Genomic DNA, 17005 nt, shown 5'->3' on the forward strand with positions numbered 1-17005 from the left:
AGGTGGGATTTTGGAATACATTTGGAATATTGTGAGCAGTTTTGGGCCCTAAGGAAAGATGTTCTGGCCTTGGAGAGAGTCCAAAGGAAGTTCACAAGAATGATCCCTGGAATGAAGAGCTTGTCGTATGAGAAACAGTTGAGGACTCTGAGTCTGTACTCGTTGGAGTTTAGAGGGATGGGGAGGGACCTTATTGAAAATTACAGGATACTGCGAGGCCTGGTTAGAGTGGACGTGAAGAGGATGTTTCCACTCGTTGGAAAAACTAGACTATCTCAGGCTACAGGGATGATCCTTTAAAACAGATGAGAAATTTCTTCAGCCAGAGTGTGGTGAATCTGTGGAACTCTTTGCCATAGAAGGTTGAGGGGGCCCGGTCATTGAGTGTCTTTAAGACAGGGACAGACTCTTGATGAATAAGGGAATTGGGGGTTATGGGGAAAAGGCAGGAGAATGAAGATGAGAAAAATGTAAGAAATAGGAGCAGGAGTAGGCCATCTAGCCCTTCAAGCGTGCCCCACCATTCAGTAAGATCATGGCTGATCTGAAGTGGATCAGTTCCACTTTCCCACTTTCTAACCCTTAATTCCCTTGTCTGTCAAAAACCCATCTACCCGTGACTTAAATATATTTAGTGAGGTAGCATCCACCACTTCAACGGGCAGAGAATTCCAGAGATTCACCACCCTTTGAGTGAAGAAGTTCCTCCTCAACTCCATTCTAAACTGCCCCCCTCTTGAGGCTGTGCCCTCTAGTCCTGCTGTCCTTTCTGAGTGGGAAGAATTTCTCTACCTCTACCCGATCCATCCCCTTCATTATCTTATACATCTCTACAAGATCCCCCCTCATCCTTCTAAACTCCAACGAATACAGACCCAGTCTATTTAGTCTCTCTTCATTAGCCTAACCCCCTCATCTCCGGTATCAGCCTAGTGAACCTCCTCTGCACTCCCTCCAAGGCCAAAATATCCTTGCGCAAGTGCGGCGACCAAAACTGCACACAGTACTCCAGCTGCGGCCTCACCAGTGCCCTGTACAGTTGCAGCAAGACCTCCTGCTTTTATATTCAATCCCCCTCGCTATAAAGGCCAGCATCCCATTCGCCTTCTTGATCACCTGCAGACCAGGTTTTTGCGACTCATGCACAAGGACCCCCAGGTTCCTCTACACCGTAGAATGCTGCAGCTTTTCTCCCTTTAAATAGTAATCCCTCCTACTATTTTTCCTGCCAAAGTGGATAACCACACACTTGCTAACATTGTACTCCATCTGCCAGGTCTTCACCCACTCGCTCAGCCTATCCAGATCCCTCTGCAGACTTTCCACACCCTCTGCACAATTTGCTTTTCCACTCATCTTTGTGTCATCAGCAAATTTCGTCACCCTACACTCAGCCCCCTCCTCCGGATCATCTATATAAATGGTAAATAGCTGAGGCCCCAGCACCCATCCCTGCGGCACTCCACTAGTCACCAACTGCCAATCAGAATAGCACCCATTGATACCAACTCTGTGCCTCCTGTTAGACAACCAATCCTCCATCCACACTAACACCTTACCCCCAACTCCATGCCCCCTAACCATCTAAAGCAACCTTTTGTGAGGCACCTTATCAAATGCCTTTTGAAAATCGAGAAACACCACATCCACCGGTTCCCCTCTGTCTACCGCACGTCAATCACGACTTCCCCTTAACGAATCCGTGCTGTGTCTGCTCTATCAAACCATTCTTTTCTAGGTGCCTTGCTATTTCTTCTTTGATGACGGATTCAAGCATTTTTCCAACTACAGACATTAAACTAACTGGCCTATAATTCCCTGCCTTTTGCTTGCTACCTTTTTTAAACAGCGGTGTAACATTAGCCATTTTCCAATCTTCCGGCACTTCCCCGGAATCCAGCGAAGTTTGGTAAATAATCACTAAGGCATCTACTATCACCTCTGCCATTTCCTTCAGAACCCTGGGATGTATTCGATCCAGTCCTGGGGACTTGTCCACCATCAGTCCCGTTAGTCTATCAAGCACTACCTCTCTAGTGACAGTAATCTCATTCAGGCCCTCAACTCCTACCATCCTTCTATCTTTAATATCCGGCAAACTATTCGCGTCCTCCTCCATGAAGACCAAGGCAAAAAAAACCTATTTAAGGCCTCAGCCATTTCCTCATATACTCTGTTCATGACCCTCAATCATGTACACCCTTAATCAAATACACCTCGATCAAGTTGCCCTGCAGACGTCTTAAATTTTCCAGTTTATTTATTAGTCACATGAAGGCTGCAATAAAGTTACTGTGAAAATCCCACCACTAAATCCCCCCTCTCATCCTCTAAGGGTCCAACATTCACTCTAGCCAGCCTCCTCTTCTTTATATATTTGTAAAAACTTTTACTGTCGTTTTTCATATTTAGTGCTAGTTTAGCTTCATAGTCTATCCTTCCTTTCTTTATCAACGTCTTAGTCATTCTTTGTTGATTTTTAAACCTCTCCCAATCCTCTACTCGCCCACTACTTTTCGCCACTCTAAACACATCAGCTTTTAATTTAATTCTCTCCATTATTTCCTTCGATAACCACGGCTGGTTATCCCTTCTCTTACATTCTTTCTTTGCCATTGGAATATATTTCTGCTGAGCACCGAAAAAGATCTCCTTAAAGATTCTCCACTGTGCCTCAGCAGTCCTACCAACCAATCTGCACCCCCAATCTACATTTGCCAATTCCTCTCTCATATCAGCCATGATTGAATTGGGGGAGTAGGCTCGATGGGCCGAGTGGCCTAATTCTGCTCCTATGTCTTATGTGCAAACTGGGTACCACATTCCCAACTTTACATCTGTGCCTACATTTCAAAAAGTAGCTGATTGGTGTGAAGTTCTTTGGGACTGATACTGAGGCCATGAGGCACAATAAAACTGAGTTTTTTTTTCCTAGTTTCTTTTGGTCGCCACATTATAAGAAGGATGTGATTGCACTGGAAGGGGTGCAGAGGAGATTTACCAGGATGCTGCCTGGGATGGAAAGTTTTAAGTTATGAAGAGAAGTTGGGTTGTTTTTGTTGGAGCAAAAAAAACGTTTGTTAGGTGCATTGGCCATGCTAAATTCTCCCTCTCTGTACCCAAACGGGTGCCGGAATGTAACGACGAGGGGATTTTCACAGTAACTTTATTGCAGCCTTCATGTGACTAATAAATAAACTGGAAAATTTAGGAAGTCTGCCGGGCAACTTGATCGAGGTGTATTTGATTAAGGGTGTACATGATTGAGGGTCATGAACAGAGTATATAAGGAGCAGCTGTTCCCCTTAGTTGAAGGGTCAGTCACAAGGGAGCATAGGTTCAAGATGAGGGGCAGAAAGTTTGGGGGGTGGGGTGTGGTGTGAGGAAAAAACACTTCCACCCAGAGGGTGGTGACAGTCTGGAATGCAGTCTGAAAGGGTAGTAGAGAGTGGATGCCTCGCATCCTTTTAAAAAGTATCTGGATGAGCATTTGGCATGTCACAACATTCAAGGTTCTGGGCCAAGTGCTGGTAGATGGGATTAGATGGGACTTCAGATGTTTCTCATGTGTTGGTGCAAATTCAATGGGCTGAAGGACCTCTTCTGTACTGTATGATCCTATATGTTTGCCCAAAGAAATAATTGATCTGCTAGGGCTGTGTCGCTCAGCCTGAAATCTCATCTCATGGGTGGTCTTGATCTTATTGGAAACTTGAACTTGGGAGTTCTCTGACCACTGATGAGTCAAGAAAGCTTCATTCCCATATTTTGCTTAACAAAAGGGCAGCACAGTGGTTAGCACTGCTGCCTCACAGCTCCAGAGACCTAGTTTCAATTTCTGGCTTGGGTCAATCGCTATATGGAGTTTGCACATTCTCCCTGTGTCTGCATGGGTTTCCTGTGGGTCCTCCAGTTTCCTCCCACTGTCCAAAGATGTGTGGGCTAGGTTGATTGGCCATTCTAAATTGTCCCTTACTATCTCGGGATGCGTTGGTTAGAGGGATTAGCAGGGTAAATATATGGAGTCATGGGGAAAACGCCTGGGTGGGATTGTTGTCGGAGCAGACTCGATGGGCCAAATGGTGGCCTTCTGCATTGTAGTGTTTCTATGACTCTTTGAAAAGAAAAGCATCACCTCTCAGTCCCCACTGGTGGATGTTCCTCTTCGGGCAATTTCTTGTTGCCTGGTACTCAAGTCTTTTTATGTACGGACTGGAAAGGAAAAGGAAGGTGGTGGCCAGGATTTAGTTTAGCCCTTTGTATCCCAGAAGAAGAATGAAACAAAAGAGAGAGCTGGAATCTGACGCACTCTTTGTCACTTGTTGTTGTTTATGACATTGAAATTGAAGGCAGGGAGAGGAAGTTTAAGCCCCCACAGATGGTGTTGTTTCAAATTCAACCCACACGTTGTTCTGCAGTTGTGACTGGCTGTGAAGAAGCCTTTGCTGTCATTTTAAACTTTTCTGATGGTGTGTTTCTCAATTACTTGTCATCTTCTGTACTCTGACTGCATGTGGGTTTATTCTTTTAAAATAATAAGGAATGGAGAGAGATGGGGCCCACCCTGGAACTGGGCTAACTGTTTCCAAAATTTAAGTGTTCTGATCATTACACTGCATTGTGCTTTAAAAAGTTTGTCAGTTACATTGACCTTTCCATTTTAATGTTTGTTATTTATCTAACATCATCAACCTCAGTACTTTCGATCTGATCAGTTGTGTGCATAAAATAATCTAATCTTTGAATTTAAAATGTGCTTTAATAAAGATAATTTTTGAATTTAAATGCACCATAATAAGATGATGTGGAGAATTCGGCGTTGAACTGGGGTGGGCACGGTAAGAAATCTTTCAACGCCAGGTTAAAGTACAAGAGGTTTATTTGGAATCATGAGCTTTCGGAGCGCTGCAGGTCTTTGTCTCTATATGCCGTGTTTGTGAAACCTGCCTCTCCACTCACCTGGTGAAGGAGCAGCAGTCTGAAAGCTCGAGGTTCCAAATTATAAACCTGTTGGACTTTAACCTGGTGTTGTGAGACTTCTTACTGTCGAGGTAAAATGCCACTATAACAGCTGCAAGTTTCACCCAGAGAGGGCAAACTATTAATAAAGAACAGACAACCTGTGTAAACTGGAAATCTGATAATTTAATTAGCCCTGCCCAGCAGTTACAGAAAGCTTCAGTTGAAACAATGGATGCTGTGTTCTCGTACCCTAAATAATCAACTGGGCATGTCGTACAGATCAGAACTTGGGCAGGCAGTTGAAGAGACCATCCCTGGACACAACAGATTTTGTGAGGAGTAGGAGCAGACCCTCCGGCAGGGTGTCAGTACCCGCAGAATCCAATCTTGTTCCACTGTTTGTGTATTTATAGCTAGTGTGTGGCTTGGAATGCTGCCACCAGCACATGTTCAATTCCTCTTCCAAATGGATAGACTTGGGATCTGTCATCTCAGCTTGCCCCTGAGAGCAGAAGGCAAATTGAGCCACCACTGACAACAATGTCAAGAAAACTGCTCAGGATGAAGCATCAGCAGCCAGTTAGCCCGAGGACCCGCCTTATGCATTAATGTCAACGCTCAAGAAGCTTGACACCATCCAAGGACAAAGCAACCCGCTTGATTGGCACCACATCTACAAACGTCTACTCCCTCTGCTACCGACGCTCAATAGCAGCAATGTGCACTATCTACAAGATGCACTGCAGCAATTCACCAAAGATCCTTAGCACCTTCCAAACCCATGACTGTTTCCATCCAGAAGGACATGGGCAGCAGATACATGGGAACCCCACCTCTTCCAAGTTCCCCTCCAAGCTGCTTACCATCCTGATTTGGCAATAAATCGTTCCTTTGCAGTCGCTGGGTCAAAATCTGGAATTCCGTCCCTAACAGCATTGTGGGTCAACCCACAGAACATGGACTGCGGTGATTCAAGAAGGCAGCTCACCACTACTTTCTCGAGAGCAACTAGGGGTGGGTAATAAATGCTGGTCAGCCAGCAATGCCCACGTCCCACAAATGAATTTTTTAAAAATGTCAACTCCAGGACATCACTGCAGGCGTTCCACAGGGTAGTATCTTAAGGTCCAACCATCTTCAGCTGCTTCATCAAAGACTTTCCATCATGAAGTCAAAAGTGGGGATCTTCACTCAAATGTTCAGCACCATTTGTAATTCAGATACTGAAGCAATCCATGTTTTATCCAGGCACACACTGGCAATGATGTTTCATGTTAGGACTTTGCTGTTGGATTGTGCAGCTGGAAAGAACAATAAAACAGGAAATCTGTGCTGTGTGATACTAAAAGGTTCTGTTTGGGAGTTCTGGTACACAGTCTATCCACCAATTTATTTTCTTTTTCTTCTGTAGGTTTGTGAATGTGCTGCTCAGTCACATGTCAGTGGAAGTCCTCCGTGAGGAAGCCTGTGACTGTCTATTTGAAATAGTAAATAAAGGCATGGACCCTATTGATAAGACTAAACTTGTAGAATCACTTTGCCAGGTGCTACTCGCTTCTGGCTTCTTCAATACTGAACAGGTCCGTGCCACAGTGCAATCACAGCAAGTATTCATCTTTCTTTTGTATTTGGATGGCTGCCTGTGATGGTTTGAATGTTGTAATGAATATGATTGGGTGGCTACCATTACCACTGATTGGAGTGTGTCAAAAGCAGCCTGACGTGATGGATTGAACTGATGCCTACATTTTTCCGCCACAGTACATTTCATTTCTGCTTAATAGGCAGGCTAAACGCTCTTGCCTTCCCATTCAGAGCTGCACTTACTCAGAGCAGATGGCTAGTGCGTGGTTTGGAAAACCGCCACCTGTGCAGGTTTGATTTCTTTTCCAAATGAGTAGACTTGGGACCTGCCTTCAACCCTGTCTCTGAGAGCAGAAGGCAGTGTGAACCACCACTGATGACAATGCCAAGCAAACTGCTCAGGACAAAGCATCAGCAGCCAGTGACCCAAGGGCCTGCCTTATGAGTTAATGTCAATCATCTCTGCTCCGGGGCATCACTGGAGGAGTTCCTCTGGGTAATGTCCTTGGTCCAACCATTTTCAGCTACTTTGTCAATGACCTTCTTTCCATCATAAGGTCAGAAGTGGGGTTCAGCACCATTTGCAATTCAGATACTGAACTAGTCCATGTCCAAATGCAACAAGACCTGAGCAATATCCAGGCTTGGGCTAACAAGTGGCAAGTAACATTTGTGTTCGCATAAGTGCTAGGCAGTGAACGTCACCAACAAGAGAGAATCTAACCATCGTCCCATGACTTTCAATTACGTTACCATTGCTGAATTACCTGCTGTCATTATCCTGGAGATTACCATTGACCAGAAACTGAATTGGACTAGTTGTATGTGGCTACCAGAGCAGGTCAAAGGCTGGGAATCCTGTGATGAGTAAGTCACCACTCCCTGACTTCCCAAAGCCTGTCCACCATCTACAAGTCAGAAGTGTGATGCAATACTCCACACATGCCTGAATGAGTGCAGCTCCCAAAACACTATATAGCCCAGGAAAAAACAACCTGCTTAATTGCCACGTCTTCCACAAACATTCAAACCCTCCATCACTGACAGACAATGGCAGCAGTATGTACCATCTGCAAGATGCGCTGCAGAAACTCGAGGGTTCTTGGGCAGCACCTTCCAAACCCACGAGCCTTAATATCTAGAAAGACAAGGGTAACAGATACCTGATACCACCATCTGGAGGTTCCCGTCACTCTCCATCGTGACTTGGAAATGTCGTGTTTCTTCACTGCTGGGTCAAAATTCCAGAATTCTCTCCTTAACAGCACAATGGGTATTCCCACACCACGGGGACTGCAGTTGTTCAGAAGGCAACTCACCACCACCACCTAGCAGATAGGTGTGGGCAGTTAATTTGGGCTCAGCCGGTGACACCCCACATCCTGTAAGTGAATAAAAGATGTAGTTAATCATTTGGCTTACTTAAACATCAGTGAAATTTGGCTTGGCTCCCTCTGATGACATACTGCTGGCTTCCAGTTGCAATTATGAAACCTATGCCATCATAAGTACTGCAGAATCTGCATATGCCAGGGCCAGTGTTATTGCAGAGCTCAAAAGTAATGGTGTTAAATGTAAATATGACTTCAGGTGTGATGTGGAAAATTGTGACTCTTACCTTGGGTGCAGTGCCAAAATATTTTGTACTTTTGTAGCAAGCGCATGCACTGGGGAGGTTGTACCAGAGCAGAATCCAATGCTATTCTGTAGCAGGCACATTACTGGTGATGCACAGACATGTGCTGCGAGTCGCACAAACTAAGAAATGGTGTTGATGTAGTCAATGGAAAACAAATTTTAATTTTGCAAGACTATCTCTCCAACAAGGTACCCCTTGCACCCCCTTTAAATATTCAATCCCTCCGCCACTGTATAGTGGCAGCAGTGTGTGCCATCTATAAGATTCACTGCAGTAATATGCCAAAGCTCTTTCAATCCCATGACTTCTACCTAGGAGGACGAGAGCACCAGATGCATGAGATACTTGCAAGTTCACCTCTAAGCCACACACCATCCTGACTTGGAAATAACTATATCCACTGTTCCTTCACTACCACTGGATCAAAATCCTGAAACTCCCTCCCTAACAGCTCACGGGTGGGCCTACACCACGTGGAGTACAGCCGTTCAAAAAGGCAGCTCACGACCACCTTCTCAAGGGCAATTAGGGATGGGCAAAGGAAGCTTCTCTTGCCAACAATACCCAGATCCCAAAAGGAATGTAAAACAAATCTGGAGCTGTTGCCTTCTTTCCCATTGTATCAAAATAATTGGATTTTGTTTCCTCTGTCTGCAGGAGGAAGATGTTGACTTCCTGGCAAGGTTTTCCAAACTCGTTAATGGGATGGGCCAGGCTTTGATAACCAGTTGGGGTAAACTGGTAAAAGCAGGTGATGTGAAGAATAGCCAAGTGACTCTCCAAGCTGTGGAAGCTAAAGTGCCTCTTCTACTTAAGCTGCTTGTGCATGAGGACGATGATATTTCCTCGAATATAATTGGTTTCTGCTATGACTACCTTCACATGCTCAAACAAGTAAGTTGGAAGACATGAGGGGAATGCTGAAGGTTTGTAGGCAGGTTGTGACTGCCTCACTATGGAGTTGAAAGAATCATAAAATCCCTACAGTGCAGAAGGAGGCCATTTGGCTGATCGAGTCTGCACCGACCACCATTACACTCAGGCCCTGTCCCCACAACCCTGTGCTTCTACCCTAGCTAGTCCCCCTGACACTAAAGGGCAATTTAGCATGGCTTACACTCACACCGCAGTGAAGTTGTTGTGAAAAATCCCCAAGTCACTACACTCCGGCAGTTGTTCAGGTACAGGGAGGGAGAATTTAGCTCATTCACCTGCACATCTTTGGACTGTGGGAGGAAACCCACGCAAACACGGGGAGAATGCATAAACTCCACGCAGACAGTGACCCAAGCCGGGAATCGAACCCAGGTCCCTGGCACGCTGAGGCAGCAGTGCTAGCCACTGTCACCGTGCTGCCAAAAGAATTCTGGATGAATTGCTACTGTATCTAATGTTATTATCAGCCTTTTCCCTATCTGTTCCTAATTTGAAGTGCACAGTTGGTTAATTTTTTTTTCTGTGCCATTCAGATGACTAATGTCGGCCTTTGCTCAGGCAGTGGCAGAAGAGAACATGCTTGTGTGACGCGATGTTCTTTATTTTATTTTCCTGGAGTGGATATAACTTTACTCGAATGCATGAAATTTGGCAGCGACTTTTCACCTAATTTTCAACAGAATGGGAACTGACCATTTTCACAGTTTTATCTGAGTAGAGAAAAAATATTTGATTATCTTTTTACTTGGGGTCTCATACTGAGCAAGTCATGAAAGAGTCCAAAACGAGGGGCCTAAAAGACATGATAGATACTAATAAATCCGATAGGGAAATAAGGCTAAATTTATTTCCCCAGAGTGGTGAGAATGTGGAACTTGCTACCACAGGAAATGGTTGATGCAAGTAGTTCTGATGCTTTCGAGAGGAAATTAAATGTGTACATGAGGGAAAGAAAGATATGATCAGACAGAATGGGAGGAGGTTTGTGTGGAGTATGTAAGCACAAGCCTCCTATCCATTGACTCTGTGTCTAACTTTTGCTGCCTTGGAAAAGCAGCTAGCATAATCAAGGTCCCCACACACCCTAGATATTCTCTCCTTCCACCTTCTTCCGTTGGGGAAAAAGATATAAAAGTCTGAGGTCACGTACCAACCAACTCGAACAGCTTCTTCCCTGCTGCCATCAGACTTTTGAATGGACCTACCTTGCGCTAAGTTTACCTTTCTACACACCCTAGCTATGACAATAACACTGCATTCTACACTCTCTCTCATTTCTTTTTCTATGAATGGTATGCTTTGTCCGTATAGTGCGCAAGAAACAATATTTTTCTCTATGTACTAATACATGTGACAATAATAAATCAAAATCAAACGTGGATTTGTTGGGCCGAATGGCCTTTTTCTGTGTCGTGTACTCAATGTAGATAAGGACTAAAGGGTAAATAAGCAAGCAAAAAATGAGTTGATGAGCTAAAAGTGCTCCGTAACATCGTGCTGTCCCTGCGGATTTGTAGTAACGAGAGGATTGCTTTATTGGCCACGCTGTTTCATTGTAATTGGGATTCATCAACTTTTATTTGCTCATTCTCTTTCCAGCTTCCTGCACTGACTGAACAGCAAAAGGCCAATGTTGAGGTGAGTTCATGTGAATGTATTGAATAAAACACCTTGTGTTTCAGCGAGTGCTGGTTTCCCTTTACATTCTCTACCTGTTTTTTTTTGATGTAGGCGATTATGCATGCGGTTATAAAGAAATTAACTTATGATGAAGAATTCAATTTTGAAAATGAGGTAAGGATATTGTTGGCTGTCTTGCATTTCATAAAATCAATTGCCTCACTGAGGGCAAAAGCGAAATGTTGCCTTGTATAAAAGGACTATGTTCTTTTATTGAGCAAACCTTGTTTTGCTATGAACAAGTCCAGTGTGTGGTAATGTACTCATCTTCTAAACTACTCACTCTAATCCACACTTGTAGAAAGCACACTTGGTCTGATCCCAGACTAATTACTAGGATGGCGGGATTGTCCTTTTGAGGAGAGATTGAGAAGGCAGGGTCTATATCCTCTAGAGTTTTAAAAAAAATGCAAAAAGCAATCACATTGAAATATAAATAATTCTTATAAGACTCAACAAAGGATGTGGTGGCTTAGTCAAGACAGAAATGAATAAATTTCTAGATGTTAAAGACATTGAGGGCTATTGGGACAGTGTGGGAAAATAGAGGTAGAAGATCAGCCATGATGTATGTTTGAGCAGGTTAGAGGATCTGAATGACCTAACCCTGCTCCTACTTCCTCTGTTCCCAGACCAGGTTCTGATTAACTGATCACAAGTGTGTATGTCATCAGAAAATACTGGAAATACCCAGCAACCCAGCCAGGATCAGTGAAACTAAGCGCTTTCTCCCTCTATTTTTCTTCCTCTTTCTTTCTCTTGCTCTCTTTCTCGCTCTCTTTTCCTCTCTCTTTCTCTCTCTTTACAGTTGTAGTCTGAGCTGAGTGTGTCCAGAAGTGTTTAGATTTAGTGTTTTCAACATCCATCATATTTAGCTTTTTATTAATGTGTTAACACTATGATAGTATTGTATTGCAGCCTGGTGTAATTATGTGCTTGAACAGTGGCTACTTGGGTGTGATACTGCAAGATGCTCCTGGAATCGTACCCCAGTCAGAGAGTCAGTATCTTAAGAGGGAGAGTTCCTATCTATTTTCAATCCAGTTTATGTGGTACTGGGAGGCATTTAACAGAATTATGCCTCTCTACCATTTGCGAATTTATTTTGAAAAGTGACTTTCTAACGAATAAAAGTTATTATTAATTAAAAATACCCAATGTTCACATCAAGTTGTGTACTGTCCACTCAACTCTGCCCTTGCCTGGATGTGTGCAGCTCCAACAATACACAAAGCTCAACATCATCCAGGGCAAAGTAGCTGGTTGATTGCTATCCCAACTGCCATCTTCAATATACACTACCAATGCACAATGGCAGCAGTGTGTACCATCTATACAATGCATTGCAGTACCTCCTCCAACATCACAGTCCAAACCTGCAACCCCAGCCACCTGTAAGGGCAGCAGATGCACGGAAATGCAACAACTTAGTGTCTCTCCCTCTGCCCCCCCCCCCCCCCCCACCCCCCCCCTCCCCCTTTATATATACACATATATCGCTGTTGTTCCTTCACTGTCACTGGGTCAAGTCCTGGAAGTGTCTCCCTAACAGCACTGTGGGTGTACCTATGGACTTTAGCGTTTCAAGGCAGCTTCCTATCACCACCTTGAGGACGATTAGGAAGGGCCAGTACAAATGCTGGCATAGCCAACAATGCTCGTGTCCCACGAAAAATATTTAACAAGTACATTCTGGTTAAGAAAATAAAAATTAAATGTGAGTGTACTAAGATATTTCATATACATGTATCTCAACAAATTTGCATCCCACTGAATGGTCACTCATAGATTCCTTTTTAATTCATTCATGGGATATGGGTGTCACTGGCTGGCCTGCATTTATTACCCAGTCCTAGTTTCCCTTGGAGACCAGTTGAAAGTTAACCACATTGCTGTGGCTCTGGAGTCGTACGTAGGCCAGACCGGGTAAGGACGGCAGATTTCCTTCCCTAAAGGACATTAGTGAACCAGATGCATTTGTCTGATAATCAACAATGGTTTCATGTCATCAGTAGATTCTTGATTCCAGATTTTTTTGTTGAATTCAAATTCCACCATCTGCCGTGGTGGGATTCGAACCTGGCCCCCCAAAACATTGGCTGAGTTTCTGGATTAATAGTCTGGCAATAATACCACTAGGCTATTACTAACCAAAAGAGAAAATGCTGGAAAATCTCAGCAGGTCTGGCAGCGTTTGTAAGGAGAGGAAAGAACTGATGTTTCGAGTCCAGATGACCCTTTTGTCAATGCTAAAAGGCATAGAAAGTGGAGGATATTTATACTGCAGGGTGAGGGAATGAAAGATGAATCATAGCCACAAAACCAAGGGGAAAGGCTGCTAATGGCAGCCCATTGAGACAGTAGGAGGTGTGAATGTCCAAACAGCAGTGAATCTGAAATCAGAGGGTAAACTGTGACAGATGAATAAATGGAGATTCCTAGCCTTGCAATGATTTAGAAAACAACAACTTTGTGATCTAAGTCTGTTTGAGCTAATCTGACCAGAAAATAGTGTACTGATGGATTTCACTGGGAGTGGTTCTGAATCTAATCTATTGCTGCAACAAAGTTCTTTGCTGTTTTCCCCCCTCCCCATCACCTCTTTATTGTTTTGCCTTAGGGTGAAGATGAAGCCATGTTTCTGGAGTACAGGAAACATTTGAAGTTGCTGTTGGACAGACTGGCGCAGGTTTCACCTGAATTACTTTTGGCTGCTGTCCGAAGGGTCTTCAATGCAACGCTGGAGTAAGTGCCACTGATAACGAGTCATGTCCTAGTTTGAAACAGACCCGGTTCTTGTGTAGTTTGGTGCACAAATGGAGAGTGTGTTTATTTTTTAAGGGGCACTTGCTGACACAAATGTACTGGTGCTGCAGCCCTTGTGTCCATACTCAGAATTTCCACACAAATCCAGTTGCTGACAAGTTTACTTACCAAATACGATGGGTTCACGGCAAGTGGAGGCTTGAAGCCTCTGAGCAGGAAGATTGAGAGTTTACAGGAAATGTCATGCTAGGTTAACTCGTGTTGCATGGAGGGTGGAAGAATACAGGAATATCAACAACAGCTTGCATTTGCATAGTGCCTTTAACATATCAGCATGTCGCAAGGCGCTCCACTGGAATGTCACCAATACAACTTGACACTGGGTGAAATATGGTCAAATTGGGACGGGTGAACAAAGCTTGGTTAAAGGAGGAGGAAGGCGGAGAGGGGTGAAGTAGGGAATTCCAGAACTCTCACTTAAATTAGGCATTTTGTGTTTTTACTAATCCATCCCAGTGTTTCTAAACTCCAATCATGCATGAGGAGTTAGCACAGAAGTCTCCTGCTTTCTGGTATTTTTTATCCCCTTTGGAAGCCAACGAACCATTGGCTGGGTTAGAACAATATCTGCAAACAACTAAAATTGTAACTGGAACTGCCAGTTGTTAGTAGTTCAAAAACCTGATATTTGTAAAGAAAAGTTTTTCTCGGGTGTCGGTAGGAGGATTGTTTATGCAGTTCTGAATGAAGGGTCTATCACATTTTGTACTTTTCACTCCTCAACAGTGCATGAGGTAGAAAGGTAGCTTCGTAACAATGGACAGGAGCAAGACAGACAGATTTTGGGTAGGTAGTCACAATAAACACCTATTTGTAATCTTTCATGGCTGTTTAAAAGTAGGTACCACTGAGACTGCACCAATTCAGATTTCAGTTACTTGTGAATTTGAGCTGTCTCTGCTATTTGTAGGAGCTTGCTGTGCACAACTTGGCCACAGTTTCCTATGTTGCAATACTGAAGGCACTTTGGCAATATTCAATTGATTGTTATGCATTTGGGACTTTTGAGATTGTGAAAGGCACTATATAAATGCAAGTCTTTGTTCTGTTTTGAGGTGCATCTAAGGGCATCAGCTGGACTTTATTCAAACTCCTCCAACCTGGTGTTCTGGCATTCTAAACATTTCTGTGGAATTCCATAATGCAGGGTGGACAGATGAACTGGTTCATGAGATGAGTAAGGACTGGAGGCAGCTCCATTTGGAATGGCAGCAAAACTTCCATCTCCTTGTCTTGCCCTCCACCAGAGGCATCAAGTCATGGAGCTGGCTGGACCCATAACTGTCAGTAACTTTACTACTCTAGAATTATATTCAGAGTGAGAGAGGATCTCGTAGAAACTTATGAAATTCTAACAGCGTTTGACAGGGTATGTTCAGAATGTCCCCGATGGTGGGGGAGTCAAGAACTAGGCAGTCATAGTTTGTGGAAGAGGATAAACACTCTAGAACTGAGGTGAGGAGAAATTTCTTCACCCAGAAGGTGGTGAATGTGTGGAATTCATTACCACAGAAAGTAGTTGAGGACTAAAACATTGTGTGATTTCAAGGTGTTAGATAGCTCTTGGGCTTAAGAGAGATGAGGGGGAAGGGTGGGTCAGGATATTGTCATTCATTTTTATCATAGCTGATCATCAAACTCAGAGAAAGTTCAAAGGGCCAAATGGCCTATTGCTTCTATTTTCTATGTTTGCAAAACCTGTATCTGTCCAGAGATAGAATCTTAGGAATAGAATATTGAAGCCTGATTAAGCTGACTTGCCTATTTCGCTTTTGGACTCTGTATATGAAAAATCCAAATGCGCGAGGAATTTCCCCATGAGACTGTTGCTGATAAGTTTGCTTGCCTAATTCTGTGGCTTTGTGGAAAAGCTGCAATGGATATGTGAGACTAATGCAAGGTTAACGAGTGTAGCCTACCATGACTGCAGATCCCTGGTGGGAGTAGCTACAAGTAGCACCCTCTACAAAGTTGAAGAGATGTTGCCAGGCTGTTGATCTCTGCCAACCTGGCTGGGCGGGTTTTGTAAAAACTGGGTACTATCCATGCTAGGACCCTCGCCCCTGCTCCATTTCAATCTTCAGCCTTGAAGGAACACTAACAAATGAGCTTTGTTCATCCTCCTCCCCAGTGCAACTTCCTTTCAGTCGCTTCCTGTCCTCTGCCTTTGCAAATGTTTGCACTTCACTTTCCAACTTACCTTCTGAAGCGTGTACCAAGTGATGGAAAATCTGATTGCCTCTGTTGCTACCTATCATTCATTTCAGAGTTTTTTAGAAGTTAATGATCTTTGTTGCAAGTGTAGCTGGTTATACCTCTTAACTTACTGTCATTTCTCCTAAAATAATGTACGGGTCCAAATCAGAAACATGTGTTCCTGTTAATATATGCACCAGCTACAGAAGAGTTTGAGCTTTCTTCTCTGTGTGAATAGATGCAGTGTTTTCTTTCACATTGCCTGAGTCTGTCTACTTATAATCCATCTGATTTAGACATGCACAATTATCTCATGAGTGTGGTTGTCATTTACATGGGAAGGCAGAGGAGAATGTAGTGGTAATAAAGGAAAATCAGTTTAGCTTAGTTGAACAGCTAGTTAGTGATGCAGAGCGATGCCAACAGCATGGGTTCAATGCCCGTATGGGCTGAGGTTATTCATGAAGGCCCCCCCCCCCCCCCCCCCCCCCACATCTTTCTCTACCTTGCCCCCTCACAACCAGTCGGCTCTCCCTTGTTAAAGGGGAGAGCAGCCTATGATCATCTGGGACTGTAGCGACTTTACTTTAGGGTGCGAGGGTAGGTGACCTTACGAGGTCTAAAGTTAAGGAGAGGGTACAGGTAAGGGAAGAGGCCGAGGATGTCCCAGTAATAGAGGGAGTAGGGGGCGTGAGTATAGTTGGTGGCGTTACGGCAAATAGGGTCCAGGTGAAGGCTGGGATGAAAGCTCTGTATCTGAATGCACGAAGCATTCGGAATAAAGTGGATGAGCTGGTGGCGCAGATCAACACAAATGGATATGATCTGGTGGCCATTACAGAGACGTGGCTGCAAGGTGACAGTGACTGGGAGCTGAATGTCCAGGGGTATCAAGTGTTTAGGAAGGATAGGCAGGAGGAAAGAGGGGGGGGGCGTAGCTCTGCTGATCAAGGATAGCATCAAGGTGGTAGCAAGGGATGATATTGGAGCCAAGGAGCAGAACGTGGAATCGTTGTGGGTGGAGATTAGGAACAGCAAAGGGAGGAAGACGCTGGTGGGTGTCGTCTATAGGCCCCCGAATAATGATCTGGAGGTGGGGCGGGCTGTTAACGCACAAATAAGTGCGGCGTGTAGGAATGGGACGGCCGTAGTTATGGGGGATTTCAATCTGCATATTGATTG

General features: G+C 44.2%; 1 protein-coding gene across 2 annotated transcripts in view; it reads left to right on the forward strand.

Moving 5' to 3' along the window:
- The window catches only part of xpot (exportin, tRNA (nuclear export receptor for tRNAs)), a 58048-nt gene that overhangs the window by 13818 nt on the left and 27225 nt on the right, over positions 1-17005 (forward strand). For both annotated transcript variants that reach the window (XM_080191297.1, XM_080191298.1), the window contains exons 8-12: positions 6374-6542; positions 8843-9079; positions 10721-10759; positions 10853-10915; positions 13422-13546. In XM_080191297.1, coding sequence (XP_080047423.1) covers positions 6374-6542; positions 8843-9079; positions 10721-10759; positions 10853-10915; positions 13422-13546 — 633 coding nt within the window. The remainder of the gene's footprint in view (positions 1-6373; positions 6543-8842; positions 9080-10720; positions 10760-10852; positions 10916-13421; positions 13547-17005) is intronic.

The sequence above is a fragment of the Carcharhinus amblyrhynchos genome, chromosome 6, assembly GCF_965287045.1.
Source record: "Carcharhinus amblyrhynchos chromosome 6, sCarAmb.v2.hapA, whole genome shotgun sequence".
Classification (NCBI taxonomy): domain Eukaryota; kingdom Metazoa; phylum Chordata; class Chondrichthyes; order Carcharhiniformes; family Carcharhinidae; genus Carcharhinus; species Carcharhinus amblyrhynchos.